Source organism: Camelina sativa, chromosome 14, assembly GCF_030686135.1.
Source record: "Camelina sativa cultivar CO46 ecotype springtype chromosome 14, ASM3068613v1".
Lineage (NCBI taxonomy): Eukaryota > Viridiplantae > Streptophyta > Magnoliopsida > Brassicales > Brassicaceae > Camelina > Camelina sativa.
In genome coordinates, this window is record NC_141893.1 from 12330208 (window position 1) to 12357568 (window position 27361).

General features: G+C 39.3%; 8 protein-coding genes across 17 annotated transcripts; 4 read left to right on the forward strand and 4 right to left on the reverse strand.

The window, feature by feature from the left end:
* The first annotated feature begins 47 nt into the window (after nt 1-47).
* Nucleotides 48-1282, forward strand: LOC147928106 (uncharacterized). Its single transcript, XM_087484735.1, has 3 exons — nt 48-381; nt 471-673; nt 753-1282. The coding sequence occupies exons 1-3, from the start codon at nt 90-92 to the stop codon at nt 870-872; spliced, it is 615 nt and encodes a 204-aa protein (XP_087340861.1). The 5' UTR covers nt 48-89; the 3' UTR covers nt 873-1282.
* Nucleotides 1283-1353: 71 nt separating this feature from the next.
* Nucleotides 1354-2854, forward strand: LOC104741350 (putative F-box/kelch-repeat protein At1g27420). Of its 2 annotated transcripts, none has more exons than XM_087484731.1 (3): nt 1354-1790; nt 2001-2224; nt 2293-2854. In XM_087484731.1, exons 1-3 carry the CDS (start codon nt 1354-1356, stop codon nt 2670-2672), a joined length of 1041 nt encoding a protein of 346 aa, XP_087340857.1. In that variant the 3' UTR covers nt 2673-2854. The 2 variants fall into 2 exon arrangements, with proteins under 2 accessions (XP_087340857.1, XP_087340858.1); XM_087484732.1 differs by having other exon boundaries at nt 2001-2220.
* A 204-nt stretch (nt 2855-3058) lies between these two features.
* On the reverse strand, nt 3059-9504 carry LOC104741353 (uncharacterized). 4 transcript variants are annotated; one of them, XR_015580147.1, is made up of 10 exons: nt 9009-9388; nt 8495-8565; nt 7485-8363; nt 7281-7374; nt 7124-7198; nt 6280-6990; nt 3943-6102; nt 3769-3841; nt 3530-3672; nt 3059-3451 (listed from the first exon to the last, which is right to left on the reverse strand). XR_015580147.1 is itself a non-coding variant. In XM_087484728.1 (10 exons), exons 1-10 carry the CDS (start codon nt 9070-9072, stop codon nt 3195-3197), a joined length of 4515 nt encoding a protein of 1504 aa, XP_087340854.1. In that variant the 5' UTR covers nt 9073-9504; the 3' UTR covers nt 3059-3194. The 4 variants fall into 4 exon arrangements, 2 of the variants coding, with proteins under 2 accessions (XP_087340854.1, XP_087340855.1); XR_015580146.1 differs by having other exon boundaries at nt 3943-6117; XM_087484728.1 differs by having other exon boundaries at nt 3769-3814; nt 3943-6117; nt 9009-9504.
* Nucleotides 9505-9815: 311 nt separating this feature from the next.
* Nucleotides 9816-10858, reverse strand: LOC104741354 (uncharacterized). Its single transcript, XM_010462199.3, has 2 exons — nt 10645-10858; nt 9816-10181 (listed from the first exon to the last, which is right to left on the reverse strand). The coding sequence occupies exons 1-2, from the start codon at nt 10789-10791 to the stop codon at nt 10083-10085; spliced, it is 246 nt and encodes an 81-aa protein (XP_010460501.1). The 5' UTR covers nt 10792-10858; the 3' UTR covers nt 9816-10082.
* Nucleotides 10859-11092: 234 nt separating this feature from the next.
* Nucleotides 11093-13429, reverse strand: LOC104741355 (putative beta-1,4-xylosyltransferase IRX10). Of its 3 annotated transcripts, none has more exons than XM_019235365.2 (4): nt 13024-13429; nt 12490-12878; nt 12086-12327; nt 11093-11885 (listed from the first exon to the last, which is right to left on the reverse strand). In XM_019235365.2, exons 2-4 carry the CDS (start codon nt 12757-12759, stop codon nt 11372-11374), a joined length of 1026 nt encoding a protein of 341 aa, XP_019090910.1. In that variant the 5' UTR covers nt 12760-12878; nt 13024-13429; the 3' UTR covers nt 11093-11371. The 3 variants fall into 3 exon arrangements, with proteins under 3 accessions (XP_019090910.1, XP_087340860.1, XP_087340859.1); XM_087484734.1 differs by having other exon boundaries at nt 12490-12816; nt 13002-13403; XM_087484733.1 differs by having other exon boundaries at nt 12490-12816; nt 13009-13402.
* A 294-nt stretch (nt 13430-13723) lies between these two features.
* LOC104741356 (adenine phosphoribosyltransferase 1, chloroplastic) lies at nt 13724-16235 on the forward strand. Of its 4 annotated transcripts, none has more exons than XR_760308.3 (8): nt 13813-14153; nt 14398-14526; nt 14647-14757; nt 14961-15053; nt 15449-15598; nt 15730-15788; nt 15887-16004; nt 16091-16235. XR_760308.3 is itself a non-coding variant. In XM_010462202.3 (7 exons), exons 1-7 carry the CDS (start codon nt 13997-13999, stop codon nt 15938-15940), a joined length of 750 nt encoding a protein of 249 aa, XP_010460504.1. In that variant the 5' UTR covers nt 13724-13996; the 3' UTR covers nt 15941-16235. The 4 variants fall into 4 exon arrangements, 2 of the variants coding, with proteins under 2 accessions (XP_010460504.1, XP_010460503.1); XR_015580148.1 differs by having other exon boundaries at nt 13829-14153; nt 14401-14526; XM_010462202.3 differs by having other exon boundaries at nt 13724-14153; nt 14401-14526; nt 15887-16235.
* Nucleotides 16236-16682: 447 nt separating this feature from the next.
* On the forward strand, nt 16683-19840 carry LOC104741357 (protein NPGR1). Its single transcript, XM_010462203.3, is given in 7 exon segments — nt 16683-17018; nt 17133-17385; nt 17487-17745; nt 17847-18658; nt 18661-19017; nt 19104-19248; nt 19353-19840. Coding segments are annotated over 6 exon segments (2082 nt in total). The 5' UTR covers nt 16683-17018; nt 17133-17187; the 3' UTR covers nt 19664-19840.
* A 736-nt stretch (nt 19841-20576) lies between these two features.
* On the reverse strand, nt 20577-22231 carry LOC104778902 (uncharacterized). The gene has a single exon (XM_087484730.1). It carries the CDS (start codon nt 21835-21837, stop codon nt 20731-20733), a length of 1107 nt encoding a protein of 368 aa, XP_087340856.1. The 5' UTR covers nt 21838-22231; the 3' UTR covers nt 20577-20730.
* Between the last annotated feature and the right edge of the window lie 5130 nt (nt 22232-27361).

Genomic DNA, 27361 nt, shown 5'->3' on the forward strand with positions numbered 1-27361 from the left:
ATGAATGAGCCCAATGAATTAATGAAGCATCGTCGTCACTTAAAGAAACTTGCAAAAAACAGCAAATTTCAATTTTGAAAGAATCAGAAATGGAGAGTGGTCTGATATCAGTGGATCGATGGAGAAATGGGAGTCAAGCCTACTTCTTGACTCATATGCACTCCGATCACACGCGTGGCCTCTCCGGCGACTGGTCACAGGCTCCTCTCTACTGTTCCCGCACCACCGCCTCTCTCTTTCCCTCCCGATTCCCAGGATTCGACCTCTCATTGCTTCGCGTCGTCCCTCTCTCTTCCTGGACGTCTCTCTCCCTTCGCTCTCCTTCCTCCGGCTCCACCGTCCGTCTCCATTTCATGGCCATCGACGCTCACCACTGTCCTGGTATGATTAATGATAACTGTAATCTATATCTCTATAGAGTAAGGTTTTGTGTTTTCTCGGTGACAATTTGGAAATTTGATTGTATGTAGGTTCCGTGATGTTCTTGTTCCGTGGAGATTTTGGATGTTTTCTTTACACTGGAGACTTTCGTTGGGATGCTGATGCTGCAGATGACGCTAGAAATACTCTTGTTGATGCTATTAATGAATCTCCAGTTGATATTCTCTACTTGGATAACACTTACTGCAACCCAATTTACAGCTTCCCTTCTCGTCAAGTCGCAGCGAATCTGGTTCGACCTAAAACCCTTAACCTGTAAACCTTAAACCCTTAAGAATCTCTTCATAGTCCTATCTATCTTTGGATTGCAGGTTGCTGATATAATCGCATCTCATCCTTCACATGATATCATCATAGCAGTTGATTCTTTGGGGAAAGAAGACTTGCTTGTTCATGTTTCTCGTATTCTCAATATCAAGGTTTCTTATTGAAATCATCTGCCTTTCTTTTATCCTTCCTGTAAATGACTAAAATGGATTAGTCATTCAAGTTTAAAGAGAAACAAGAAGAGAGCACGCATACAAGTAAAGTGCGCAAAAATTGTTGAGGTTGATTAGCTCTACTTGGCTCTGGGATGTGGCGGCTTCTTTTTTCCTAAAGCTTACAATGGTGACTATGTGAATGGTCTAATACACAATCCTTTTCAATGGGAGGAGTAAGTAAACTTTAATAAAATATAAGAACTAGTTAGTTGAATATAAAATCTCTATCTTTGAAAAGGTAAGCACTTGTTGTATATGTTTAGTTTGACAAAATCCTGTTTTTTTTATTCGAAAACATTTGGTCAATGTTTTTCTATCTTTTGTTTGTTATCCAAATGATTACTCAAACCAGTTTTTTATTGCAATATTTGCATATCATTAAATGATGCAATGAGATGAGTGATTAAGGGAAGGAAGTAAAATTGTGAAGATGGTTGTGGAGTCGTCGTCATATCCGATCATACCTGGCTTGACAGACGATGCAGCTGAGCTCTGTCTCTCGAAAATCCCCCGGTCTAGCTTTCAGATCACTTCTCAGGTGTGCCGGAGATGGAAGTCATTCCTCAGGAGCAAGCATTTTGCAGCCTTCCGAAAGTTGACCAGAACTGTGGAGGAGTTCCTTTGTGTTCTCATGGAAAGCGAATGTGGAAGAGACGTGTACTGGGAAGTTTTTGACGCCTCTGGGAACAAGTTAGGCCAGATCCCTCCTGTTCCTGGTCCCTTGAAGCGCGGTTTCGGCGTTGCGGTGCTTGATGGCGGGAAGATTGTGTTCATCGGAGGATACACGGAGGTTGACGGCTCTGGGATCAATAGCACCACAGTCTCTGCCTCTGCTGATGTTTACGAGTTTGATCCTGCTACTAACAGGTCTCCAATCTCAACCTCCCTTTCCCATACAATCTGATCAAATGTGACATTATTCTCATTATTTTAAATTTGAAATCAGTGAATTAATTAGTGACGAACTGAGAATGACATTCTTATAACAAAAAATCTTTAAGCTTCATCATAAACTTAAAATGGTAGTAGCGTGGTCCTGTCTGGTTTTATTCTGATATCATTTCCGAAATTTTGCAGCTGGAAGAAACTAGCGGACATGAACATACCACGTTACAACTTTGCATTTGCTGAAGTGAATGGCCTTTTGTATGTCATTCGAGGCTATTCAACAGATACTTATAGCCTTTCCAACGCGGAAGTGTACAACCCAGAAACTAACCAATGGAGTCTTATGGATTGTCCAAACCGCCCGGTCTGGCGTGGCTTTGCATTCTCCTTCTGTTCCAAACTCTACGCTGTAGGTAGGAGACAATTGACATATATAGATTCCAATGAACATTGGTTAAACTATGTTTGATGATATTTTCAGGCAATGGATCGAGGTTCATCGACATATATGACCCCAAAACGCAGACATGGGAAAAGTTAAACTCGGAGCAATCAGTGTCGGTCTATTCCTACACTGTTGTAAGGAACAAAGTGTATTACATGGACAGGAACATGCCTGGATGTCTGGGAGTATTTGATCCAGAGGAGAATTCGTGGAGTTCGGTGTTTGTGCCTCGGAGAGAGGGTGGTTTCTGGGTGAGACTAGGAGTATGGAACGATAAGGTTCTGCTGTTTTCAAGGGTCTGTGGACATGAGATCTTAATGTATGACCTTGATACAGAAAAAGGGTCCAAGTGGAGAGTGTGTGATCAGATTAAACCATCTGCTTCTCAGTTGACCAGCGTTCTCATCCACTTCTGATCCCCTCTCTTTTTAACATCATTCTTCTGGACGTTTTGGAGGTGTGAGTTTGTGTGTTATGCCAAAATGTCCCCAATTCATCAACTTTGTGAATGATTCCTGTATTTGCTGTGTATTTGCTAATCTTGTGTAAATAACTAAATATGATTAATGAAAAGCATCAAAAACCAAATTTTTATGTACAGCATGATATATGATTGCAGGAAAGAGGTAATATATGAGTGTCTACTAGATAATTTCAAAATTTTATAGATTCTAAAATGAAAGCCATTTATTTGAGCTTCTAGATTTCGAATTGATTACGAATGTCCAGTGCCGCTGGTTATCACACTGGTCAGATAAGGAACATTGAATAAGACAAATTTTAACGAGTACGAACCAAACAATTTCCGAACTAAATGAACATTATTAATTCCTGTGTTCTAATGTGATGGAAGAAATGTGTCTGGAAAAGAGCTATACGCCTAAGTATGAGAAGCTAATCTTTACATGTAAAGATTTTGTACAGAAGAACAAAAAAAGTTAGAAATCATCAGCGCGGTGGATCTCGCCCATAAGAATGCGATTGCTAGTGACTTTGAAACCGAGAAGGGCGGGATCTATCTGCTTCCCTTTCTTCCCTTTCTTCTTCCCACCTCCACCTTTGCTTCCTTCGGTTGTATTAGTTGACTCTACCGCCACCTTCTTCATGCTATTACTCTTCTTCAACATCTCACTGAATGACGGCTCTGCAGTCATCCCTTTGTTTCCCGCTGCTCCTGATTCCCGTCTCACACCTCCTAATGATGACAAGATGAGACTCTTTTTTGTTATAAGATGCCCAAAAGACACAAAAGCACACTTGATGAGTTACATACCTTCTATCCCACTATAAGAACTTGCTGTCCTGCTAGCTGTGTCAGACATACGCTCGAGCAATCCTTCATGTGACGATGAAGAATGGGATGAAGGAGGCTTTTTTAACAAAACTGAATCCTGCCCATGTGATGGCACTAACAACCTACAAACAATCACTTAAAACTTTAATCGACAGGAATATAGTGGTATCAAAAGGCTCTTACTTATCCAATCTACTGGTGCTAAATGACACAATTACCTATCTTTCCTCCTTTCTTCTCCAACCAAGTTATCACTGTATTGGTCTGCAGCAACAGAATATCAGGATAAGCCTTCATAATAACAAAGTAAAAATCAACCTTCCAAACCATGAACGCAGGGAAACCATATCTTCAAAAATTATGCAATTACTGTTACGGATATATATATATACCAGAGATATTGAAAGAAGACTGTTGTTGGCTACGCGTAACAACAGGAAGCTCCCCTTGAACCAGAGAGTCTAATACTGCTTGCTTGCCCATTCTGTCTTGGGCTTCAAACGACATCATCCTTCCCATTCCCTCATTTTTTGGCGGCACATTGTTCCACGTTTTGATGTCATTTGCGTCCTTGTTCATAGCAAACATATTACTAAAGGCTTGACCTTCATTCTGAGTGGACCGTCCACCATCGATAATTCCAGAAAGCAATGAATTATTACGGTGCAACGATCCCATATTATTCCTATCTCCCGGTATTCTGTTGACCTGTTCCTCAGATAATGACCGAGCCCCAAAGGCAGATGAAGCTGAAGCGTTTAGACTACCACCATGGTCCGCAAGGCCGCCAAGCGTTTGAATCCCTGGGGTAAGGCCTGAAGGAGCCATCCTGTCATAAGTATCCCCGAGGTTCATGCTTGGTGACTCAGTAGATTGATGGCCGGGTCTCTGGTGAAGCAACTCCATAAAGAGCTGCTTTGACTTGTCGTTTGTCGATCCACCTACCATCCAAGAGTTGGAATCTTCACCCTGTCTTCTAATTTCCGACCTCATTTGATGATGTTCAGTTTCCATATTTGATCTACGAAATTGAGATTCGGCCCAGTCACCAGCTAGCTGTGTATCGGCTCCAGACCAGCGTCCTTCCATTGGTTCCAGTTGTGAAAAATGTGGTTCACCCAATGGTAAACGGGGATTCTGATGGTTGAAACCATGAGTGGGATTTCCCAATCTGCCAGAAGATTGCATGTGCGCAGTAGCATCCCGCATATCCAAACCCTGAGAGAGACTAAGACCATTTACTGCATCCAGATTAATCCCCGATGCTGATCGCTCAAATGGAAGACCGTGCTCGAATAGTTCTTGTCGAAGTTGTTGCTGATATGAAAGGTTCCGCTCAAGTTGACCAAACTGATCCTCAAAGGGTGGCCTCTGTTGATGTTGATTAAACTCTAACGGTCTAAATCCTGCAGAAGAGCGCGACCGATTGATCCCAGAATGAGTTCTTAGAAGCTGATCATTATGGTCAGACGGCCACAGAGGGTGATTATGTCTCTGTTCCTCCAGTAAGGTATTGTGCCTCACACCATTTGCCAATTGCATAAGCTGCTCTTGCTGAAGCAGCTGGTACTCCAAAGAGCGTATTGGATCAGATTGCAGTTGTCCATGTTGAGATTGCAGTTGTCCATATTGAGATTGCTTTTGTGTTGAAAGTAGCTGTTCAAGCAGCTCCCTTTGGTGGCCTTCATGTAACAGCTGCCCAAAATTTCCTCCAGCAAGTTGGTCAATGTATGGTGCGAAATTTTGTGACGGATGGCCAGAACTGTTTTGCAATTCATTCATCAGCTGCTGCTCTAACAACATCTGATCAACACTGTTGGATCGAGGGAAGTCATGTGCCTGCCCGAACCTTGAATCAGTAGTCTGTCCTTGTAAAATCTGTTGAAAATGTAATTGCCGAGCATGGGAATGCTGTTGCTCCTGTAAGAGCTTCTGATGTAACTGATGCTCTTGTTGTAGCTGATGCTGTTGCAACTGAATCTTCTGCTGCTGTTGCAACTGAAGCTTCTGCTGCTGTTGCAATTGAAGCTTCTGCTGCTGTTGCAACTGCATCTTCTGTTGCTGCTGCATCTGGAGAGCTATTAAATGCTCCAGATCCTGAGCTTGATCACCTAAATGTAACTGTGATAGCATATCCCGATTCTGGAAGTGCTGTTGGTGATGTTGATTTGATGGAAGTTGATCCCCATGACTAAAGAAGTTGGATTCATGTTCAAATTGTGGCATACGGTTAGCAGCTAGACTATCGAGAGACATGGTGGGGTCAATTTGTGTATTTCTTCGGGAATTAATGGGACGGTTGTTTATTGAATTGGTAAGCTCCTCCATTGCACCATAAGATCTGTTTGATAAATGGTTAACTGGTGTACTACCGCTCTCTAGCTCAGACCACAATACACCAAACGGGTGCAGCGTATTCTCATTCTGATTACGAGTAGCAGCCTTAGTTGATTCAACAGGAATAGCAGACTGGCCAGGAAATTCCATTAAAGCATCATGAATACTTGTAGAAGATTTTATTGACGATGCATAACCAGAACCTCCAGCTCTTCCTGGGAATACAATTTCTGATTTAGAAAAAAATACAAAAGACACTCTTAGTCATGATGAACACAAAAGAAATTAATATGAACATGAAAGCTTCACCACAAGATATGAAACCCAAAGAAAGACAAATGTCCTAGCTCGCAAATGCACACAAATGAGAAAAGGTTAGCAGCAGAACATACCTTCATCTTGAGCAGAGAAGTCCAAGAAACTTCGGTCCTCAGCATGTGGTGGTTTCACATAAACTTCAGACTCAGATATTCTCTGAAAATTATCCTGAGCTGAAGGGTTGTTATACGCAGAAAAAGAACGCGACGTGGCAGTTATAGCGGATGAATCATTGGATTCTGCTACAGGTGCAATTGATAAACCAGCGTCTGAATCTGCTTTTAAAGTCGTCTCTTCAAATTCATTCTTTTGGTCACTGATATGGGCATCGATGCTTTCTGCCTTCAAATATGACATGACCCTGCCTAGATCTTGAAAAGGAGTTCCTTCTGGTGCATTTGCCAAGCGAACCTGTAGGTCCGTCCCAAAAAACCCTTGTTCAAACCATGAAATAATGTCAGAACCAATGAAAGGTCCCTGAATTACTCCTTGAGGATCAATATACAAGAACAAAAACTCCTCAGGTGGCATAGCCCCTTCTGAGTGATTCACTTCAATATCTGGTTGCTGCAGCTTGCCCATATAATCTTGCTCGAAAGAGGCAACAACGGATTCACTCCCATCCAGCGCAGATGATTTAGTAAAACCAGATCTAACTGCTTCAGGACTGCCATGAGAAAGTTGATAACCAGCTCCAACAGATCCATAACTCTCAGAAGCCACTGAATTCAATCTTGAGACGCTTGACGCACCCCCCAGACCTCCATTTTGACTACCAAGTAACCCTACAATAATATTTTTTGACTTTTGTTCAGAATATTTAGGACATTAAAAAAGTCCAGTAAACTCATAAAGATAAGACATGTTCAAAACAATACATGACATTAAAGACCCATTTGATACTTATCAGACACGTACCAGAATCACTATTTTGCATGGAAACATTGTCACCATTCACAAACCCTACCAAAGAACTCTCCGCTCTTGTTTCACCTGAGTCAGGTCAGAGAAGCATTCATCATATTATGCTAGGTGGAAAGATAGAGGCCAAAAAGCTAAAGACAAGATAACATACCCATGCTGTTTTCACCACCTGAGGATTCTTCCTCAGATGGAGTGTAAACTTCGCTACTAATGATCCTTCCCTTCCATATGCCGTTAAGGCTTGCCTGATAGATAAGATACCCGTCAACAAACTCAGTTGCGAATAAGAAATTAAAAATTAATGACACACTCATGAAAAAGGGCAATGGAAGCCAGTTCTCAGTGGTTACCATACCTCTTCGTCGGCATCAGGTGCAATAAAAGCAAGAGGATTGATCAAAGCCACTTGAGTAATGGAGGCAACTTCCTCCATCTCAGTCGGTATCCTACCTAGGGAAGAATCAGGCTTCTGTTTTCTATACATGTCAAGCAACTTACCCCTTGGATACCGAAACATAGAGGCTGAAGCGCTTTGTTTATCAGGAATACTTTCATTTCCTAAAAAAGCACATGCACCAGCACCAATTGAGGAGGTTGACGAACCCCTCCCAACTGCAGATGCCCTTCCTCGGCCCACAGTGAAGCCTAAATTTGGGCCCTCGGCTCGTCCTCTATCAAGTCCAAACCCAGGTGCAGCGCGATAAGAAGTCGGCCCAGCAGACTGGGCTTCCATCCTATGACGTGGCCTCCATTTGTCACGAGGGTCAGAGTCCCGTTCAGAAGTAGCACGGATGCTGCTAACCACAGATTGGCTTTCACTATGAGGCTCTTCCTTGTCCTTGTAATTATTATTATCTACCTTCTCAGAACGGGTTTCTTTCTCTTTGTCATCAGGACCCCAGCGAGATGACCATTTGTTGTCGCGGCGAGGTTCATGTACAGCAGCACGAGAAGTAACATCATGCCACCTATCAGAGGAAGCAGTAGTTTTAGTGTCACCAGTTTCTCTGGTTGGGACATTGTCACTGCGACGTTCAGTTTTTCTCCGATCAGCTTTCCTGACACCGAGTAAACCAGTTTCTCTTTCCTCTTCACGCCATCTGCGACTAGTTTCATTGTCAGGCACAAGTTTCCTCCAGTCCTTTTTGTCTTCGGGTGAATCCAAGCGCCATGCATCCTTGAGATTAGGGTCACTTGGGTTTCCCATGGGCACAGGAGTAGGAGATCGAACATCCTACCACAGAGCAACAAGATCAGATGAAAGAGTATGTTACAGAGAAACAACAAAACTCATACTGTCTACATACGAAGCCATATTAAGGTGAAAAAAAGAGAAGAAAAGTTAGGCAATATAAGGTATAATACCATCTTGCTATCGGTTGATTTCGTGTAAAGCCACTGAGGAGACAAAGGAATGTTGTTATCTGAGGCCAATTCTGCAGAAAACAAAGACGAGCTAGTCAATGGCTGAAGGAAATCTAACCAACCGAGTCAGGAAACCAATAGTGCAGGAATTAGAGAATCATTGGTTCTTAGTTCCTCCAGATCCCAAACTCTGGAATCGGAAACAAAAGAGAATTACGTCTGTCGTTTAAATCCAAACATGAAGTTGCTAATGCATCTAAGGTTGCTAAAAGAAATCGTAGAACCCTAATCAGCACAACAATATTAGCTAGGTCAAATTGTGATGAATCTGATAGATATACATGGCTGCCGCATCCTATTTGGGAATTCAGATCCACAAACCAAACGATTACATTCGTTTCTCCGCATTCAAATCGGTCCAGAGAGAGAGAGAAATTCAAATTCAAATTAACGAAATCCAAAACAGAAGAAGAAGAAGAAGACGACGAGGATTGAGAGGCGCTTAGGGAAGTACCTTTCAACTGATCAGATTTGGAAAAGATGAGATCGTCAGGCAGATCGAACTTCCCTTCGGCCATGGCAGGACTGGAACAACAACCGACTTCGAGATTACGTAAGAAGAAGGAGACGACGGAGGAGGCACGGAGCGAGCGCAGTTGAAAAAAAAAAGCCAAGTTAGAAAGGGCTTTGGAGGAGATTTTGATTGAGAAAGAAACTTTTGTTTGCTGGTTATGGATTTGAAGCCTTTAGGAAGAGAAGAAAGCTTTTTTTGGTTTCGTGTCTCTGAGATCGAGAGTGAGTGAAGGAGCAAGAGATGAAGGGAAAGGCTAAGGCAGAGGCTTTTTGCTTGTTTGCTTACATCACAACACCGATCCGACTTTGCCCCCAGGTTTTGTTTTTTCCTTCTTTTTTTTTTTTTTTCTTTTCTTTGTCAACCCCCAAGTGTTTTTATTTTTTTAAATTATCATTGCGTTTATTTATTAATGGTACTTTGTATAATGTATTAAGTTAAAATTTTCCCTTATTGTTTTGTTCCAATATTATCAAAAGTTTCAATCATGGTATTTAAAAATTAACGTTTCTGCCTTAATTGTATGTTTTTTTTGGTTTTCTTGGAAAACGATACGTTAAAAGTGGTACTTAATATATTTTGATTGAAATATATATACTTTTAACTTTTCAACAAGATTTGAAGATAAGGCTCTCGAATAGCTAAACCAAAATTCTGGTATTGAACCCACAGTGTAGTCAGTCTATAATATATAACTAAGGGACATCGAGGTTAAGGATTAAATTGCGTTGCCAAGAGTTATTGAGCAGCTGATGAACAACTTTCTTTGCGATAAAAAAGCAATAAAAAGGTAACAATACTCAAATCTCATGTTCTGCTTTGGTGTGGGGGTGCCTCTGCTTTTTTTGCTAAACCCGTTGCAGATTCTACATGTAAAACCAATAAACCCAACAACACAAGATTCAACAAGTAAAACCAACCTCTGCTATTATTTTTTTGTTAAATCAGGAAAAGACAAGAGTGTTGATCTACGATTCCTTACAAACTACCGACCATGTTTCTAGCTTCTCTTCCGCCTTAATTCTTTTTCAAACCACTGCTACAGCTTTTTGTGTTGCTAGCTCCCGGCGGATTTGGTGCATCTGATTCACCGCACGCCCTCAGAACAGCCTCATTCTATTGAGAGATGGAGAAGCACATGTTAATTTATCAGGACAAATGAATTCCCAAGTATGCAAACGCTAAATGATTCTACTTTGGTTCACTATCACTGAAGCCGACATACTCTATTCCTAGTTCCAATTTCCTAAGGCCTATCAAGAACAAAATTTTGAGTGCATAGGTAAATTTACAAACTACACAATTGGAGTTGCCCATAACTCAATACAACTAATCAAACCTGATGAGACCACATCACACAAAACTGAACAATGCCTGAAACAATTTTTGCAAATGAAAACTCGTAATTTTGAAATGAAGCCATCAACATTTTGTCAGGAAACATCAACGAACACAGTCCTAAACCTAATCCATCCTTTACATGTATATAGAAACACATCGATCACGAATATAGATAGACTAGGAAAAAATGGGAGAAAGGTTAATCAAAACCCTAAAAAGATGGGAAAAAGGAGAGTACCTGCCAAACGCGACGGAGGCGGGTTTTGGCATTGGCTTTACGAGTAGGTGTAAGCTTGATTCGTTTCCAAAGAAGACCACCGGAATCGTGCTTCTTCACTAGTTCCATCACCCTAGTTCCCCAAAACGCACCCATTCCTCCTCCCATCGCCGCCTCTCCTTTCTCTCTCTCTCACTCTCAAAAGACAAACAAAGGTTTCTTAGATCATCAGTTTTCCAGATTTCCCTCGATCAGCCCATTATTTTTTAGTAGACTATAGGCCCATTTCATCTACGAGCTTTACAATTTTTTCTAAATTATAATATTAATTACCTTTTTTATAGAAAAATAATTTTCAGTATTATTACCACATGTTTGTTTCCACAACTTTTCGGGTTATTGGAGGCATATTTATGATACTTTACAATTTTTACATGATTGATGATAAACAGTAATTTGCACCAAAAAAAAGAAGATAAACAGTAAAAGGTTGATTGACAATGTGAAGACAAAAAAGAGTGGGGATACAGCGTGTACAGTAGTAGTACATCCAACTTGGTTTGGTACTTGTACCTCGAGTAAATGTTATCTACAAAAATAATCCAGACGGACGGAGGACTTCTAATGTTTTCTCAAGTGCTAAAAAAAGGCAACAACATATGCTCTTATCTCAAGATATAACTCTAGGATGGAAAACCCAAGATATACAACAAAACGTAACTCTCTCTCTCTCTCTCTCTCTTTGAGTTTACCAAGGTTTAAGGTCACCAGTCGGACCAGCAGTCCAGTTCAGTGCCTTCTCACCTGCCTTCAGGTATATGCTTTTGTCGTGGGGTAACTTCCTAGCTAACCCGTTAAGAATCTGATGGAATGCATCCCCTGGTTGTGCTGGTTGAGGGAAAAGCATGGCTCGTTTCATCGAAGGATTTGCGAGGAGTCTCTGTTTTCTGAGGATCACTTCTGTTGGTATCGACGTCAGGATCGTGTCTAGCTCAGGGACATCTTTCTCCGCAACAAAGACCCCTATTTCTTCCCAAGGGATGGCGTCTGCGAAAGGGAGTACTATGTCGTCCGCTATGATAACTGGAATGCACCCAAACACAACCGCTTCAACTAACCTCGGGCTCCATGGTGCCCACCCTAGAGGACATAGACAGAATATGGCTCTTTGCATGTCTTCGTAGTATGTTGTCGGGTGATCTGTTGAGATGTCGAATAGAGGGTTGTTCTTGAAATTCTCCCACACTGCTGCTCTTGCACCTCTGTACAAAGAGAGAATTCCATTCAGCAGATTCCAAAACAACTTGATATTATTTGACTTAGTTCCTAATGAGGAATGATGAACTGTAATCTTAATAGGTAGATCTTGATATATAAGTGCTTCTTTTATTGTATGAAGCTATTGAGTTTTTTTGTGTAAAAATTAATGTAAGACTAGTGTACAAGTCGGCAAAATGTGTACCTTGCATAATAGCCACCTTCTGGGTCGTTGTTAACATCGTAGAACAAACCACGGAAGTAGACAAAGATAGAGCGAGGAATATCTGGAGGAATAAGATGAGCCTGCATCTTCTGTGGAGGTGCAAAAGGAGGAATAGTGATAGAGCCTTGGTCCAAACACACATGGTTCCTCTGACCAAATGTCTGAACCAAAGTGGCTCGCTGGAGTAGCGGAAGAATCCCTCTTTCAATGGCTTTTTCTTCCTGTTCAATGTACATTAAATCTTCAATTCGCACACAAATCAAATCATTGGACTATTCTACAATCTTAAGAAATACAATCATAAGCACTAGTGTGATAATGATGATACAAACAGCTAACTATAAGGTAATAATCATGTACATTGTTAGATCAAAGAGATCTACCTGATAGTGGAAGCAAGCTCCAAAGTCATGGGGCACAACAAAGAAGTGATCAGCTCCTTCAGTCCGATTCCAATAAGGCCAATTTGACGAGACTAGCTGTATGGCGCTTCTCATCATACGCGGAGATTTAAAAGGCAATGGCAAGCCGGTAGGAGTGAGATCACAAGTAGGGTAAATAGGAGTGTAAAACCAATCAGCTTCATCAGGATTACGCGTTCGAACAGGACTAGATAAGAGAAACCTATGCATAAAAATCTCAGCAGCAAACATGTGTGTAAGACATCTAGGATCCTTTTGAAGTAATTTCTTGTTGTACTTGCTTGGAAGCTCGTATACATAAACCTTAAGCTTTCCAACTGGATTATCCTCCAAAACATCACCAGCACTTCCTGCATTTTATAACAAACCTTTTGTTGAACTCTCTTGACACAGCAAATCAAAATTGATTATAACATAAACCAATTTGTAAAGGGACACAACACATTTCAAATGGTTTGACTAAAACTAGTGACTAATCACATTCCAAAGTTGTACCTGAGATTCGCTGTCCGAAGGGTTTGTTCAGCGGAAGAAGCGGAGAAGAAGAAGAGGAAATGAATAATGGCGGAGAGGTAAGAGCGAATCTTCATATCCGACGGAGATGTGTGGGTCGGGTTGGATCGAAGAAGAGAGAAGAAGGAAGAGGGAGCATATAAGGGAAGAGTATCGTTGGGAAGTCATGGGCGCAGTGGTTGACGAGTTTACTTCGGGATTAGGTTTTAGGGTTTTTTTAATTCATAAGGAAGATGCGAATTTCTGAAAACGAAACATCAAGAAGACGATGGAAAACGAAATTGGGGGAAAATAAATAGCTTCAAGTCACAGACAAGTCTCAAGAAAAATTGCTTGTGATATACTTTCCAAATGTATTTTTCAACGACCAGACAGACACGGAGGTAACAACTGGTTCACGACGTCACAAAGTCAAAACGCGCGGTCCCATTATGGGCTAAGTTAATGTCCATTAGTAGGCTTCATTGACATTAAAGTGGCCCATTAGACATCACAACGAGGATACTTTTGTGTGCTTATTCTCTCCCAATGGCTGCTATAGTGCTATGGTAACATAATTTATCTCCAAAAAAAAATTGAGGAAAATTGTAGTACTAAAATTTAACTTTTAAACTGGGAAAAATAGACTGGAGTGGACAATGTACTTTGATATTCAATCTAATTATAAACAAAGATCATACGTATAGGACTGGTGGGAGATCATAGTACAGTGTGGTACACTAAACTTTATAGTTTGTCATCAAATTAAAAAGAATCAAAAAGATTGGTTTTGACAAATTTTATATGAAGAACCAAGTAGAAAAGTCAATGGTTGAGTGACATGAGTTAGGTTGGTTTAGACTTTAGACCTCTCTCAATAGGCATCATTGATCACGGCGCTTGTTCAATTATTCCGTCTCCAATTGGTACGTTCCTTTTCAAAGATCTCTCTCTCTCTCTCTCAGTCCCAAAGAAAATGCAAACAATAATTTCTCCACTACTTGTCTCTCACCGTCTCTCACTTGCTCCTCCTGTCCCTCGTCTTCTCAACAACTACCACCACCGTGCTCCTACTTCGATCCGCCTCTCAAGTCACCGTTCTACCAACTCCCTCCGCCTCTTCTCCTCCACAGGTAGACCGTAGACCCCACCCCACCACCTCGTTTATTTCATTTTTTAAAAACGTTTTTGTTTTCTTTTGGAAAAAGAAGGATATTTTTTTGATTGGGTGGGGCAAATACGTCAAAACGTGAAATCATTTTTGGGATAAATTGGTCATTTTTGTCATCACTGTTTTCTCATTCGCGTCCTTCTTTAGGTCTGTCTGTCTGTTTGTGTGTGTTTTTACAAATCTGACGCCGAGTATTGTGCTAAAAGTAGTAGCAGCAGCAGCAGCAGCAGCAGCAGCGAGTCGGGACAGTGAAATGGCGACTGAAGATGTGCAAGATCCGAGAATCGCCAAGATCGCTTCTTCCATTAGAGTCATCCCCGACTTCCCTAAACCAGGTTCTCTCCTGTTTACGAGGGTTTTGGGTTACTTATAGCAATTATCGTCTCTTACTCTTGATCTGAGTTGTGATCCTAATTTAGGTTTTTGTTTCTCTGGATTGGATTTTTATATCGCAGGGATCATGTTTCAGGACATAACGACGCTTCTTCTCGACACTGAGGCCTTTAAGGATACCATTGCTTTGTTTGTTGAGAGATACAAAGACAAAGACATATCTGTTGTTGCAGGTAACTCTTTTGTGTGGTCTGTTTTGTTCAATTGATAATTCCCATTACCAAGATTAGTTGCTTTTTTTTTATAATTGAGCTCTACGAGTCTTACAATGGCCTTTGATTGAATTCTGAGTATGTTACTTTAAAATGGAAGTTTGTATCTCTGGTGGATGAATTTTTTCGTTCTTGCCTTAATGGAGATGTTGTGGTGAGTGCAGGTGTTGAAGCTAGAGGTTTCATTTTTGGCCCTCCTATTGCGTTGGCTATTGGTGCCAAATTTGTTCCCATGAGGAAGCCCAAGAAGTTGCCTGGTATTTTTTTTTCTTTTCTTTCTTCTAGTGTGACTTGCTGTTCTAATATCTAGTTACATCGAACTGTCTAAGTTAACTCTAAGTTTACAATTGTTAGTATCTCGGACTTGAGTAAGGTGACTTTTATCTTCCTATCTATGGCTTCGATTACTCTATGTCTATGATGCTGCTCATTTTCTAGATCATATATATACCTTTGTGGTAACTCCCAGTAGCTTGAGTGGGTTTTTTTTTGGTTACATATCCATGGTGTCTAAGTCGTTTATCTTGACCAATTACGAAAAAGGTGTTAAAGTAATTTAGAGACTTGTTGAGCAGTGCCAAATAAGTATCTCATTACTTGTTTATCCATGTAACTAAATTCTAGGCCTACTGATTTTTGGTTTCTTTAATAGGGAAGGTTATTTCGGAAGAGTATTCGTTGGAGTATGGAACAGATAAGATTGAGATGCATGTAGGTGCAGTAGAGCCTGGTGAGCGTGCTATTATCATAGATGACCTTATTGCCACGGGTGGGACTCTTGCTGCTGCAATCCGACTACTTGGTAAGTGCACAATTGAGAAGTAGATCAATTTATCCTTTTGATAATGCAACTCAAGTCCGTAATCACAAAATGTTTTAGTTATACTGTGATTCTTTCTCTCTCTCACTCTGCAACTGGTTGTGTGTTTGCAGAGCGAGTAGGAGTGAAGATTGTTGAGTGTGCTTGCGTAATTGAGTTACCAGAGCTTAAGGTTTAGCTTCGTTATCTCTTTTTTTTTTTCACTATCTGCTTCCAATCTCTCATAATTATTTGCTTACAAAGAGATATATCTCTGCAATGTTTTTGAAGGGAAAGGATAAACTAGGAGAGACGCCGCTATTTGTTCTTGTAAGCTCGGCTTAACAAGAAGAAAACTTAAAGGGGGATTATTGATTGGATCAAGTGTTGGTTCTATTTTTCACGTATGGTGAGACATTTTACTTGGGATTTGATCCATGTTGTTTCAAAATTATCATAATCGGCTCAGACTAGAAAATGGCATTTGAATGTCAGGATTCGATTGCAGTTCCGTTTGTTGGACCAATAAAAACCCCAATTAATAATAAGGTGTTATGGGCTTAATTAACACAGAGTCAAGTTGTAATGGGGGAAACTCGAGCTGGGGATTAAGGTTTTGGTAACTCAATTCTTCTTTTAAGTTTCGCAGCACCTTGCATGTTACTTCTTAGTTCTTACTACTCCCTATTTGACACAATGCTCGTCCGTGGCCGTCAGTAGAACGTGACAGTTTAGTACTTCAGATTAGTATATAGATAAAGATTATAATGTTTTTTTTTTATAAAAAACTATCATCTCAAAATGGTAACTCGTGATGTCTATAAATTATGTATACCATCAATCTGTGTCCAACCAAAACAAAAATCTCAATTCAATCAATACTGGTTCGAGAGTAAGAAACAAATCACTCATCCCCTCCAAACTTGCGTTACTTGTCTCTCTCCCCAAAATGATTACTTTGGTATTTTCACGTTTCACAGACACACTTTATAACACTACTATAAGACTAGGGTATTTTGGGAATGTTTAAAGCGTGCTTTAGTTGAAAACAGATAAAATGTGGACCAAAAGACAAAAATTCAAAATTACCTTAAAAAAATAAAATAAAACACACACAAAAAAAATAATCACAGCGTGGGTTGCTGCTGGGTGCTCTGGCTGGCTTTGCTGCTAACATTGACATGAACAACACACACACACTGCAAAATGACAAAAGACCCTTCATCGATTTCGGATCTTCTCTCTAACTAAATCGATTAAACTAATTCGAGGATTTTGGTTTTTAGTTACAACCCCCAGGCCCCAACAACAAAGCTCAAGTTACTATTACTACTTCCTTATCAAAATTTGTTCTCATGGCTGCTTCTGCTACGATTCGCGTTTCTCTTTCTCGCTGATTGTCTTCTCCTTCCGCCATTTTCATGTAAGCTTCTTTCCCTTAAACTCGTTTTAGCGTTTCATTATGCGAAAGCAACAAGGATTTGTGGTTTGATTTCTGAATTAACACATGTTTCTGTTTATTTTGTTTTCCCCATAGTGAAGCTGATTACAAAAGCAGCGTAGATCTGTGAATCTATTCATAGGAGGAGAAGATGTTGTGTGCTTGTTCAGGCGAACAATTCCGGTTCGAGGACCAGCCTGGTTCGCCAGAATCCCTAGCTACAAGAGATTTCTCAGCTAGTGGACTTTCTTCTCGAACTGCAGGAGGCGATTGGGATTCCAAACTCGATGATATTCAAGTTGACGAAGCTGAATCGACTCTAAAGGAAGCTCTCTCACTCAACTATGAGGTGTGTTTGTTTTAGCCTACTCTCATGTATCAGTTTAATTGGAACTATCTTGATGTTTGATTTTTTTTAAAATTTTCTGGCGGTATTCGTGGTGTTGTTAGGAAGCGAGGGCTTTGTTGGGGAGACTTGAATATCAGAGAGGTAATTTTGATGCAGCGCTTCAGGTGTTTAAGGGGATTGATATTAAGGTCTTAACTCCAAGGATAATCAAAGCCATTGTTGAGAGAACTCGTCCATGTAAACCACGCTCCAAACCTCTTATTGTGCCTCCCACCTCAATGTCAATGCATTCTGTTAGTTTACTTCTTGAAGCAATCTTGCTTAAAGCTAGATCACTTGAGGAACTCGGCTCTTACAAAGGTATATATGGAATATTTTAACTGTGGCTCTCTCCAGATTTTTTTTTTTTTGTTGTTGCATTGGAATCTATAGCTAGTAACATTGTTCTGCTGTTTTACCAGAGGCTGCGGAGGAATGCAAAATAATACTTGACGTGGTTGAATCTGCATTGCCAAGTGGCATGCCTGATGGTATCAACGGCTTCTCTAAACTGCAGAACATTTTTCAGAAGGCCCTCGAACTGCTTCCTTTGCTATGGACAAAAGCAGGGAATCATCACGAAACTATTGCTTCATATCGCCGTGCTTTATCCAGACCGTGGAATTTGGATCCCCAAAGGTTAGCTGTTACGCAGAAATCCTTGGCTTTGATTTTGCTTTACGGGGGTGTTGAGGCGTGCCCAAAAGACAATATCGAGGAAGCAATTGTGTTACTGATGTTACTTGTAAAGAAGATGGTCGTTGGGGACATACAGTGGGATCCAGAACTCATGGATCATCTCACTTACGCTCTTTCAATGACTGGGCAGTTTGAAGTGTTAGCGAACTATCTAGAGCAGATTCTTCCGGGTGTTTACACCCGTGGCGAGAGATGGTACCTTCTCTCCCTTTGTTACAGTGCTGCAGGGATTGATAAAGCAGCCATTAATCTATTAAAGATGTCCCTAGGCCCCTCTGAATCCAGACAGATACCACACGTTCCTTGGTTATTGTTTGGAGCAAAGCTGTGCTCTAAAGATCCAAAACACTCAAGGGACGGCATAAATTTTGCTCAGAAGCTGCTCGACTTGGCAAACAATCAGAGTGAACATTTGTTCAGCCAAGCACACAGTTTCCTTGGTGTATGCTATGGAAACACTGCAAGAAGTTCCAAATTAGACTCTGAACGGGTTTTCCTTCAGAAAAAGACTCTGTTATCACTAAATGAAGCAGCAAAGAGGCCAAGGATAATCCGGAACCGGACATTATATTTAACCTAAGCTTTGAGAATGCAGTTCAAAGAAATGTTCAGGCGGCTTTGGATGGTGCGGTTGAGTATTCTAGTATGGTAGGAGGAGGTTCAACTAGAGGATGGAAACATTTAGCTTGTGTCCTTTCAGCGGAGAAACGGCTTAAGGATGCTGAATCTATTCTGGACTTCACCATGGAAGAGGCTGGTGACATTGAAAAGTTAGAGCTTCTGAAGTTGAAAATTGTGCTTCATATGGCTCAAGAACAACCTAAGCAGGCATTGAAGACATGCAGCAGCTTGTTGGGCCTAATACGGGCGCAGGATAAATCTGAACAATCTGAGGTACCTAGTTTGGGTGTCATAATTCGAAAGAAACATATTCTGTGAATTCTGTGATATCTCTGACTAATCTTATTCTCTATTCCCAGATTTTGCTAAAGAAATGTGAAATGGAAGCTTGGCAAGAGCTGGCCTCTGTCTACGGAAAGCTAGGTTCATGGTCAGATGCAGAAACATGTCTCGAGAAGGCAAGATCCATGTGCTATTATTCTCCCAGAGGCTGGAATGAAACAGGTATGGAGAATAGACATTAAGAGCCATAAACGAACTCGTTAACCACATTCATAATATTCGCATAGGTAAGAAGCTCAATACATTTGCTTCTATGGTTGGGACAGGTTTGTGTCTAGAAGCTAAATCACTTCATGAAGAGGCTCTAATATCCTTCTTCCTCTCGCTCTCAATCGATCCAGATCACGTGCCCAGCATTGTTTCTATAGCAGAGGTTATGATGAAATCCGGAGGTGAATCACTTCCAACCGCTAAAAGTTTCCTCATGAATGCCTTAAGATTAGACCCGAGAAATCATGATGCGTGGATGAAGCTAGGGCACGTTGCCAAAATGCAAGGTTTGTCACAGCAAGCTGCAGAATTTTACCAAGCTGCATATGAACTAGAACTATCGGCTCCAGTACAGAGTTTCACTTGACGTGCGGGCAAGCTAAGTGAAAACAGGTAACAAAATCCTCTAAGGGCCTCTAAATAAGGTTGCAGAGTGGCAGATACTTGCCTTGAAAGCATTTGATAAATAAAAGTTGTAGTTTGTTGGATGGTACCATGGTAATGTAAGAACAGCTACCAATTTTGAAGGGTTAACTCACAAATCTACCTTATGTCTCAGGCACTTCCTTAGATAAAAGAATACCACGCTTACTCACCGATAGTATTCACTGTGAGATCTGTTTGGAAACCGAGTTTCACCTCATCGACGTTGCATTGATACTTGATAGTAAGAGATAAGCCGCATAATCCTTTATAGACCACCTACTTTCTATTGGGAACAATTGCTTAAGAATACTACATCACACACGGCCCCTCAAATACCGATCATGCGTATAGGCGGTTCCCTTACTCTGCACGGAGACCTGGAACCTGGACCTATACCGGTCCAGTACTTTGTTTGATAAGTTTTGGAAGTCCAGTCGTTACATGACTAAACAGCTAATAAAAGTTGGATAATAAATATAAATCTTGCTGCCATTTTTCTCTTATAAATGTGATTTCACTACTCCTAAACCTTCTTTAAAATATAAAGGCCACACACATACTCCAAACCTATAATTTAAGCCTTGCTCCCAACCTAAACTTGGTTCAAGATGTAAGAGTTCCCAAATATTCTACGTTACAGTTTTCCATAAAGACGCAAACAGATTTAAAACAAAGGTTTTCTTCCTCAAGCTGAAACGTTGTGTCGTTTTAGCACTTTAACATTTGAGTTTATAGAGCTTCTGCTTCTATGATTGCTTCCTGCTCAAGTCAATGTACACAACAACATTTTGTCACATTTACAAACCAAATTAAATATTAAAGTTTTGCATCGTCAAGAGATTATTAAACCATTCTGAAACGAGGAACTTTTTCTTCTTAATTCATACTGTATTTTAACAGCAGAAATTATAACTAACCAACATTTACATATTAGCTATAGTCTATAGAGGATATATCATTACGCTAAAGGACTACTAAAGATGGTAACACACATACTCAAAACCTAAACTAAACGTTGCAGCTTGACCGACAAGTCTCTCTGCGGTCCGTTGTTGGGTGAAACCTCCACGTAAAGACATAATCTTTGGAGTCACATGCAAGTTTCGTAACATCACAAAACGCGTGCATGTACTCCTCCTTACCTTCTCTTTCCCACTCTATCCTCACCCAGCAAGAGAAACCATTGTTCTCATTCATCACCGGAATTTTGGATTCACAAAAATGGATCATCACTTCTCCACAGATCCTCTTCCCTCTCACCATCGAATCGAGCCACGAGCACTCGGGCTGCCCCATCATCTCCTTGTACGCCGAGTTCACGAGTCTGACCCTGTTGCTGGAATCGGTGATCACAGAGGGCAATTCGTCGGACTCTACTTCCTCTTCGACCTCACTTGGAGTTTTCTTGTTGGTTTGAGGCAGTGGAGATGGGTTGGTTAGTGGGTTTATGTATGCTACGTTGATCTTTGAGCAAACCGGCCTTATAGGCTGGGGTGAAATGACTCCGCTTGTTGTGATTGTAGTTGTGGTGATGGGTCCTTGTAGTTGCTTCAAGAAATCTATCTCTTGTACTACTTCCGCTGTATTGTTTAGATCAATGACACCCTTTCCTTTGATCTCTGGCTCCATGCATTTGGAGGGAAGAGGAGGAGAGCATTGAAGAAGAGGCAGAGTCACCAAAGCAGAAGAGCCACCATTCTCCAACGCGTAGCCAACTTGAGTGAGGTTAGGTAAACCATGATGAGTGAAAGCCTGAAACGACAGCGTTTTAATTGGGCCAATAACACGTTGCGTAGTAGTAGTAGTAGTGGTAGAAGAAGTGGGCGAGGAAACACATGATGACTTCGGTCTCTTCATAGCAAGAGAAGAAGGACCCATCCCACCTCGTCCTCGCTTACGGGTTCTTGTAGGCTGCGCTTGAAGCTGAGGCCATAGGTTACGAAGGTAAGGAGATTGGCTGATCTTGTGAGACATATAGGAAGAAGGGTCATCGTCGTTGACACGAGGCGTCCCGGGCTTAGGAGCAATGGGTCTGTATTTAGACAAGATCTCAGCTGTTTTAAGAGTTGTTGTAGAGTGAGAATGGTGCGAATGAGGATTGAGTATCTTTATCATGACGTCAAGCTAGGAGAAGATTAAAAAAGAAACTCAAAGAAGGAGAAGATATGGATGTTGAGAGATCAAAGAGAGGTGATGAGGTAGGGAAGGTTATAAGAAGAGGTGAAGGGCCAATAAGAGGGAGGCGAATATTAAGGAAGAAGGACATTTGGGGAGAGAAGGATGGGTACGTGTTAGTGAGGGTTGGGGATAGGGACACGTGTGAGGAAATGAGTTAATGTGCCGTTTTTACAAGAAGGTATTGGGGATATGTGGTTCGGTTCACCAATCACAGAGGATGTCACCGCAACGCGTGTTGTTGCTGGGCGTCATGCGTGCCTACACCTATCCCCGGCTCTTTTTTTTTTTTTTTTTTCCTTTCTCTTCAGTTTTAGTTTTTGTTAACCGCATGCAATGTACTTAAAAACAATATTTGAGGGCTTTTTTTCAATTTATTTTTGTTTTGATGTGTTAGGCGTTATTGGCGTCAACTTTGCTTCTTCGAGATAGTTAGAGAGGTGTGGCTAAGTGATTGGTCGGTTAGGGAGTAACACGAGGCAGTTGCAGCGTCTGTCTGCTCCATGCAACGGTGGGAGAGAAGGAGAAACACGTGGTGACTTTTTAGTTGACGTATCAGTGGCGGAGGTAGCATAATTGTAATTTGGAGGACAAGATTAGGATCAATTGACCCCTATGAATTAAAAAAAAAATGTAATTTTAAAAGAAAAAGTAGAAAATAGTAAAAAACATGCTTATTGATTTTTGTAGAAGAATAATTTTAGCACTATCAGATTAACCCGGAATAAAGCACCCATACTAGCTTATTGGTTTATTCATCGGAATGAATTATTTAGGTGTTGTTCATTTTTGTCAACAAAAAAAAACATTTGAATAAGTTTTAAAATTTTAGTTAAAAATTTGAAACTCATTTGGATGATTCTAGTTGGACCATTGGATAAAGATAATTTATAAAAAATAACAGAAAAATTATTGATTGATCATTCAAATGAACTATTTTTTTATCTTGTTTGTTGGATCAGTTGTCATTAAAATAAATTATTTAGATATATCATTTAAATTAATCATTTATATGGAAATGCTAAATGATGAAACGAATATGGCCTAATAAGACTAAGCAAGGTCCAGCCCATCAGAATTCCTAATTCGGAGGAAAAAATTGGAGTCGCACTTCCAAGATGACATTTGAACTGAATGTCGATTTGGAGGACAAGATTAGAATCTGAGAAGAATATACAGAAAATAATCAAATATGTATCAATTGAGGAGTTTCTATCTCATTTATTTTTTATTTGGACAAATAATACTCTATCTTTTTTGGTTAGAAAAATAATAATTAATCAATATTAATTAATATCTCAACTTCTAAATGTTGTAAGTTTCATACCTAGCATGTGTATTATTATCTGAGAATTACAATTTTGACCTTAAAAACAGAGTTTAATACTAGTATATTTATTTTAGATAAAAGAAATAAAACAGAACAAAAAAAACAAAAAAAAAACAGAAAATCACGCCGAGAACGTCATCTTCTTCGTCGTGCTTCTTCTCTAAGAACCTGCTGTGTAGATTTGTGTTCATTTTTTTCACCAAAACCAAAAATCCTAACTAGATTTCATAAAAATTCTCCATGGGGTTTGTTTTCTCTTTCAATTTGAAGAGGAAAGACACATAAACACGATGTCGGAAACTGAAAATTTAGATCTAACAAGTAGACATAAAACAGAAGATAAATATATATGATTGTAGGTATATAGCGATTTGCCTAATTTGAGTTCGGTTTTATTGTATGGGTATGCCCAATTTTCCTAAAGCTTAAATCTTTGGTAATGTTATTGTCGGTGTTTCTTAATAGAAACAAATCATAAAAAAAAAAAAATTCTGGGTTTTCGTTTCAGCTTGTGACGGTGATAATTCTGGCAACCTGCGAGTTAGAGTCAAGCTTCTTCACCTTCACCATCATCAAAGAATCGTGACCAGAGGAGAAAAACATAAGACCATCACCGAGTCAGCCACTTCCGATGTGGTCTCCACCGAGTCAAACATTTCTTTTTCCTTTTTTATTTTTTTTCTATTTTATTTAAAACAGAAATTATTTTAAGATCAAAATTGTAATTCTCAAATAATAATAAACATGCTAGGTATGAAACTTACAACATTTAGAAGTTGAGGTATTAATCAACATTGATTAATTAAATGAGATATTATTTTTCCAACAAAAAAGGATAGAGTATTATTTGTCAAAAAAAAAAAAGGTACTTTTAAGCTTTTTTCCCCGTTTCCTAAAGCAAAAAAAGAAACTACGAAAGAGAAAAGAGGAAAGAAAGATTCGGAGAATACAACTTTGTTTTAGTATTCAAAAACTCTAGACTCGACATCTACAACGAAAACCCTAAATTTTTTCTTACGAAATCTAACGATTCTTGTAAACAAATGGTTGGATCAAATTCTTGAATCAATAAAAATCTCGTTCAATTTATTGAGCTTATGTTACTCGTCCGATTTATAGTCCGTGTGGATTATCTTCGCACAACCCCATAAAATCATTAAAAATATGTTTATTGATTCGTAGAAAGTAATTTTTTTTCGTAGAAAGTAATTAAAATAAATTTTGGTTATTAGACAAAAATTGCCCCTATAAGCGTAAATTCTACCTTCGCCACTGAACGTATGGCGCTTCTTTTCTCGTACGTGTCTTGATTTTGTCATCCTTTTTTTTCTTTAAAACCTGACTTCGCCGTTTAACATCCTATATTTGGTCCACACACACATATTTTATTCTAAATGAACTATATAACCTTCTAATATTTTACCCAAAATGCAAGGCTTGTTGCCACGGCAAGCAGCATGCATGCCTGCATAGGAACTAGAACTAGAACTATCGGCTCCAGTAGAGTTTCACTTGACCTTCGAGATTTCAGTAAAGCAGAGTGGCAGATACTTAGACTTAAAAAGTTTTTGATAAATAAAACTTCGAAGTTGTAGTTTAAGTTGTAGATATACATAAATATCTATAGTACACTGGTTTTGACTTATCTAAATACAAGAGAAATTACATTTAAGAGATATAAACATATCTTATAGATATTTATGTATATCCGTATCTAACAGTTTTGATGAAACTCCTTAATCCTTCCGCATCTTCCGCATGTAAGAAGTACACACTATTCATGAGAACTTTCTGGTCCAATTTAGTAAATAGGTATAAAAGATGGAGACAGATCACAAGGATTGTTCTGTTGAGAAGCATACATGGATATATAGCAGCAAGAAGGACAGATTATGGTTTTAAATCTCCCTCATATGAAGCTGACCTCGTTGCCTTTGGAAAAGTTTGGAAGGGGTTGCTACTAGAAATCAGCGGAGGTCATAGATTACCTCAATTGTAGGGTCTAATTATCTATCTTAATTAATCCTTAGAGAAGAACTTAATTAGAGATGTTTGCTTAGTTTAAATTTTGGTCGGAGTCATGGTTTCGGCGAAAGAAGGAATGTTCGGCAATGCTAATGTTCTTTCCAGACAAAGTTCGTTAATGGAGTTTCAACTTTCAAGAGTGCAAAGGAAACAAACCAATTGATCTGTGCTTAATTTAGATCACTGAAGAAATTCCACAAATATATAGAAATAAATAAACAATCAGGTAAATCCTTTGAGTTGGGAGAAACTGGATCGAATACGGTTGCACTTCGATAGACGGAGAATGTCGGAAAAAGCTCTAATATCTTCGTGACAAATACGGCAACAATGTTCACCATCTCCAAGTTCAATGTCATCATCACCTTCTTCTACTTCTTCTACGTCTTTGTAATTGTAGTAATAATACCCCGACAAGCAATGGACGATTGCGTAGAAATACGAGAGTGCTCCAATAAATAGCCAGTAACCTAGCACGACGGCTTCCATTGACTCCATTGCTTTCAATATAACTTATATAAAAAATAAAATTAATAAAAAACACTTGTATAATAATAATGGCCGTAAAAGAAAAAAATGACTGATAGTTAAATGACCTACCAGAGAAACCAACTCCACAAATTCAAACAACACATAACGAGTCATATTTATAGGACGAAATCTTTCCTAATTCTAAAAGAAAATCTAAACCAAAAATATTCCATAACGCTTTGGAGTTTATCTCCTAAGCAAGAAAAAGAAAAAGAAAAAAAAAATTAAAAAGAAAAATAAAAACACACACAAAAAACTACACGTCGACTAGGATTTTTTGACGTAAATTTTTAAACAAATTGTAAATTAAAAAACTCGCCTGTATGTGCGGGTATTATCCTAGCCAAGCCATGTAAGCTACTTAAATGGTGTAATGGGATTTTAATTTGTGTGAATTAAAGTTTATTGTATTATAAACTAGGCAACATTTTCTAATTTCTTGGCTTGTTTTTTTGATACTAATTTCACAAATTAAATCCTGAGTAATTTCTAAATTAGTTATTTTCTAATACTGAAAGATTAAGTTGGTACGATGATAGATTATATATACAAGCATGATTTGGGCAGACCAAATGATAATAACCTTTAATATAACAAGCTTTTTATTCATCGTGTAGTATACGTATAGACATAGGAATGAAGGATCATGGATGAGATACGAGAGAGTTAGTTAGAGACTAGAGAGTAGAGAGTCCCATTTATTTATGTGGAGATAATTAAGAAAGCAAGCAAACTAAAGCAATTACAAGTACGAATAACAGAACATTTAGAGCAAAACTAAAAGAATCTAAAGCTCGTGCCCTTGGCGGCAGCATCCGCTGATCTCCATCATCGACACCTTTCTTTACACATATATGTAGTACACGTTACGTTCTCTTAATTTGTTCACGAGGTGAAGAATCTTTACTTGGCTTGCGATCCTTACATGCGCATCATAATGCTCACGGTTGTTAATGACAAATCACACCTAAATCTAATTCATTGTTTGATTTAGTTTTTGTTTACGATATATTTCACTATTTTTTTTTCATAGTTACAGAACTAATAACATTATATATGATGTAGAATCTGCTATATATGTTTTATGAAAATATTTGTAGCTTATTAAAAAGGAATAATGTATATTTAAAAAATTAAAAAGAGAAGACTGAAGAAAAACAATATGGAAATTAAACAAGTATTTAATAAATAAATGAAAGGCGTCATTAGAGACCCTTAATAATTCATAACCATAAAAGAAGAAGAAAATCTACCAAACTTATGTATTCTTTTTGACCAAGAAAATACTGTAATCATATTAATACGATCTATATGGGTCGTGTGCTTAATTAAAACTAGTGAAGATAGATCTAATATGCTTGCACTTGGACTTTTCAAGTGCTTTCTCGAGTGCTTTGAGATCTTTGAGATACTCTGGGCAGTGGTTGCGACCGCATATGCAGTGCGGCAATGCTTTCATCTGGTCGTATTTTAGACGTAGCTCACGACCTTCGTGTATAACGGCCTCTAGCGCGCAGAAGAGTACGAGCAATGGAACACCGATCGCAACAGCGGCAAGCTTCAACACCTCCAACGACA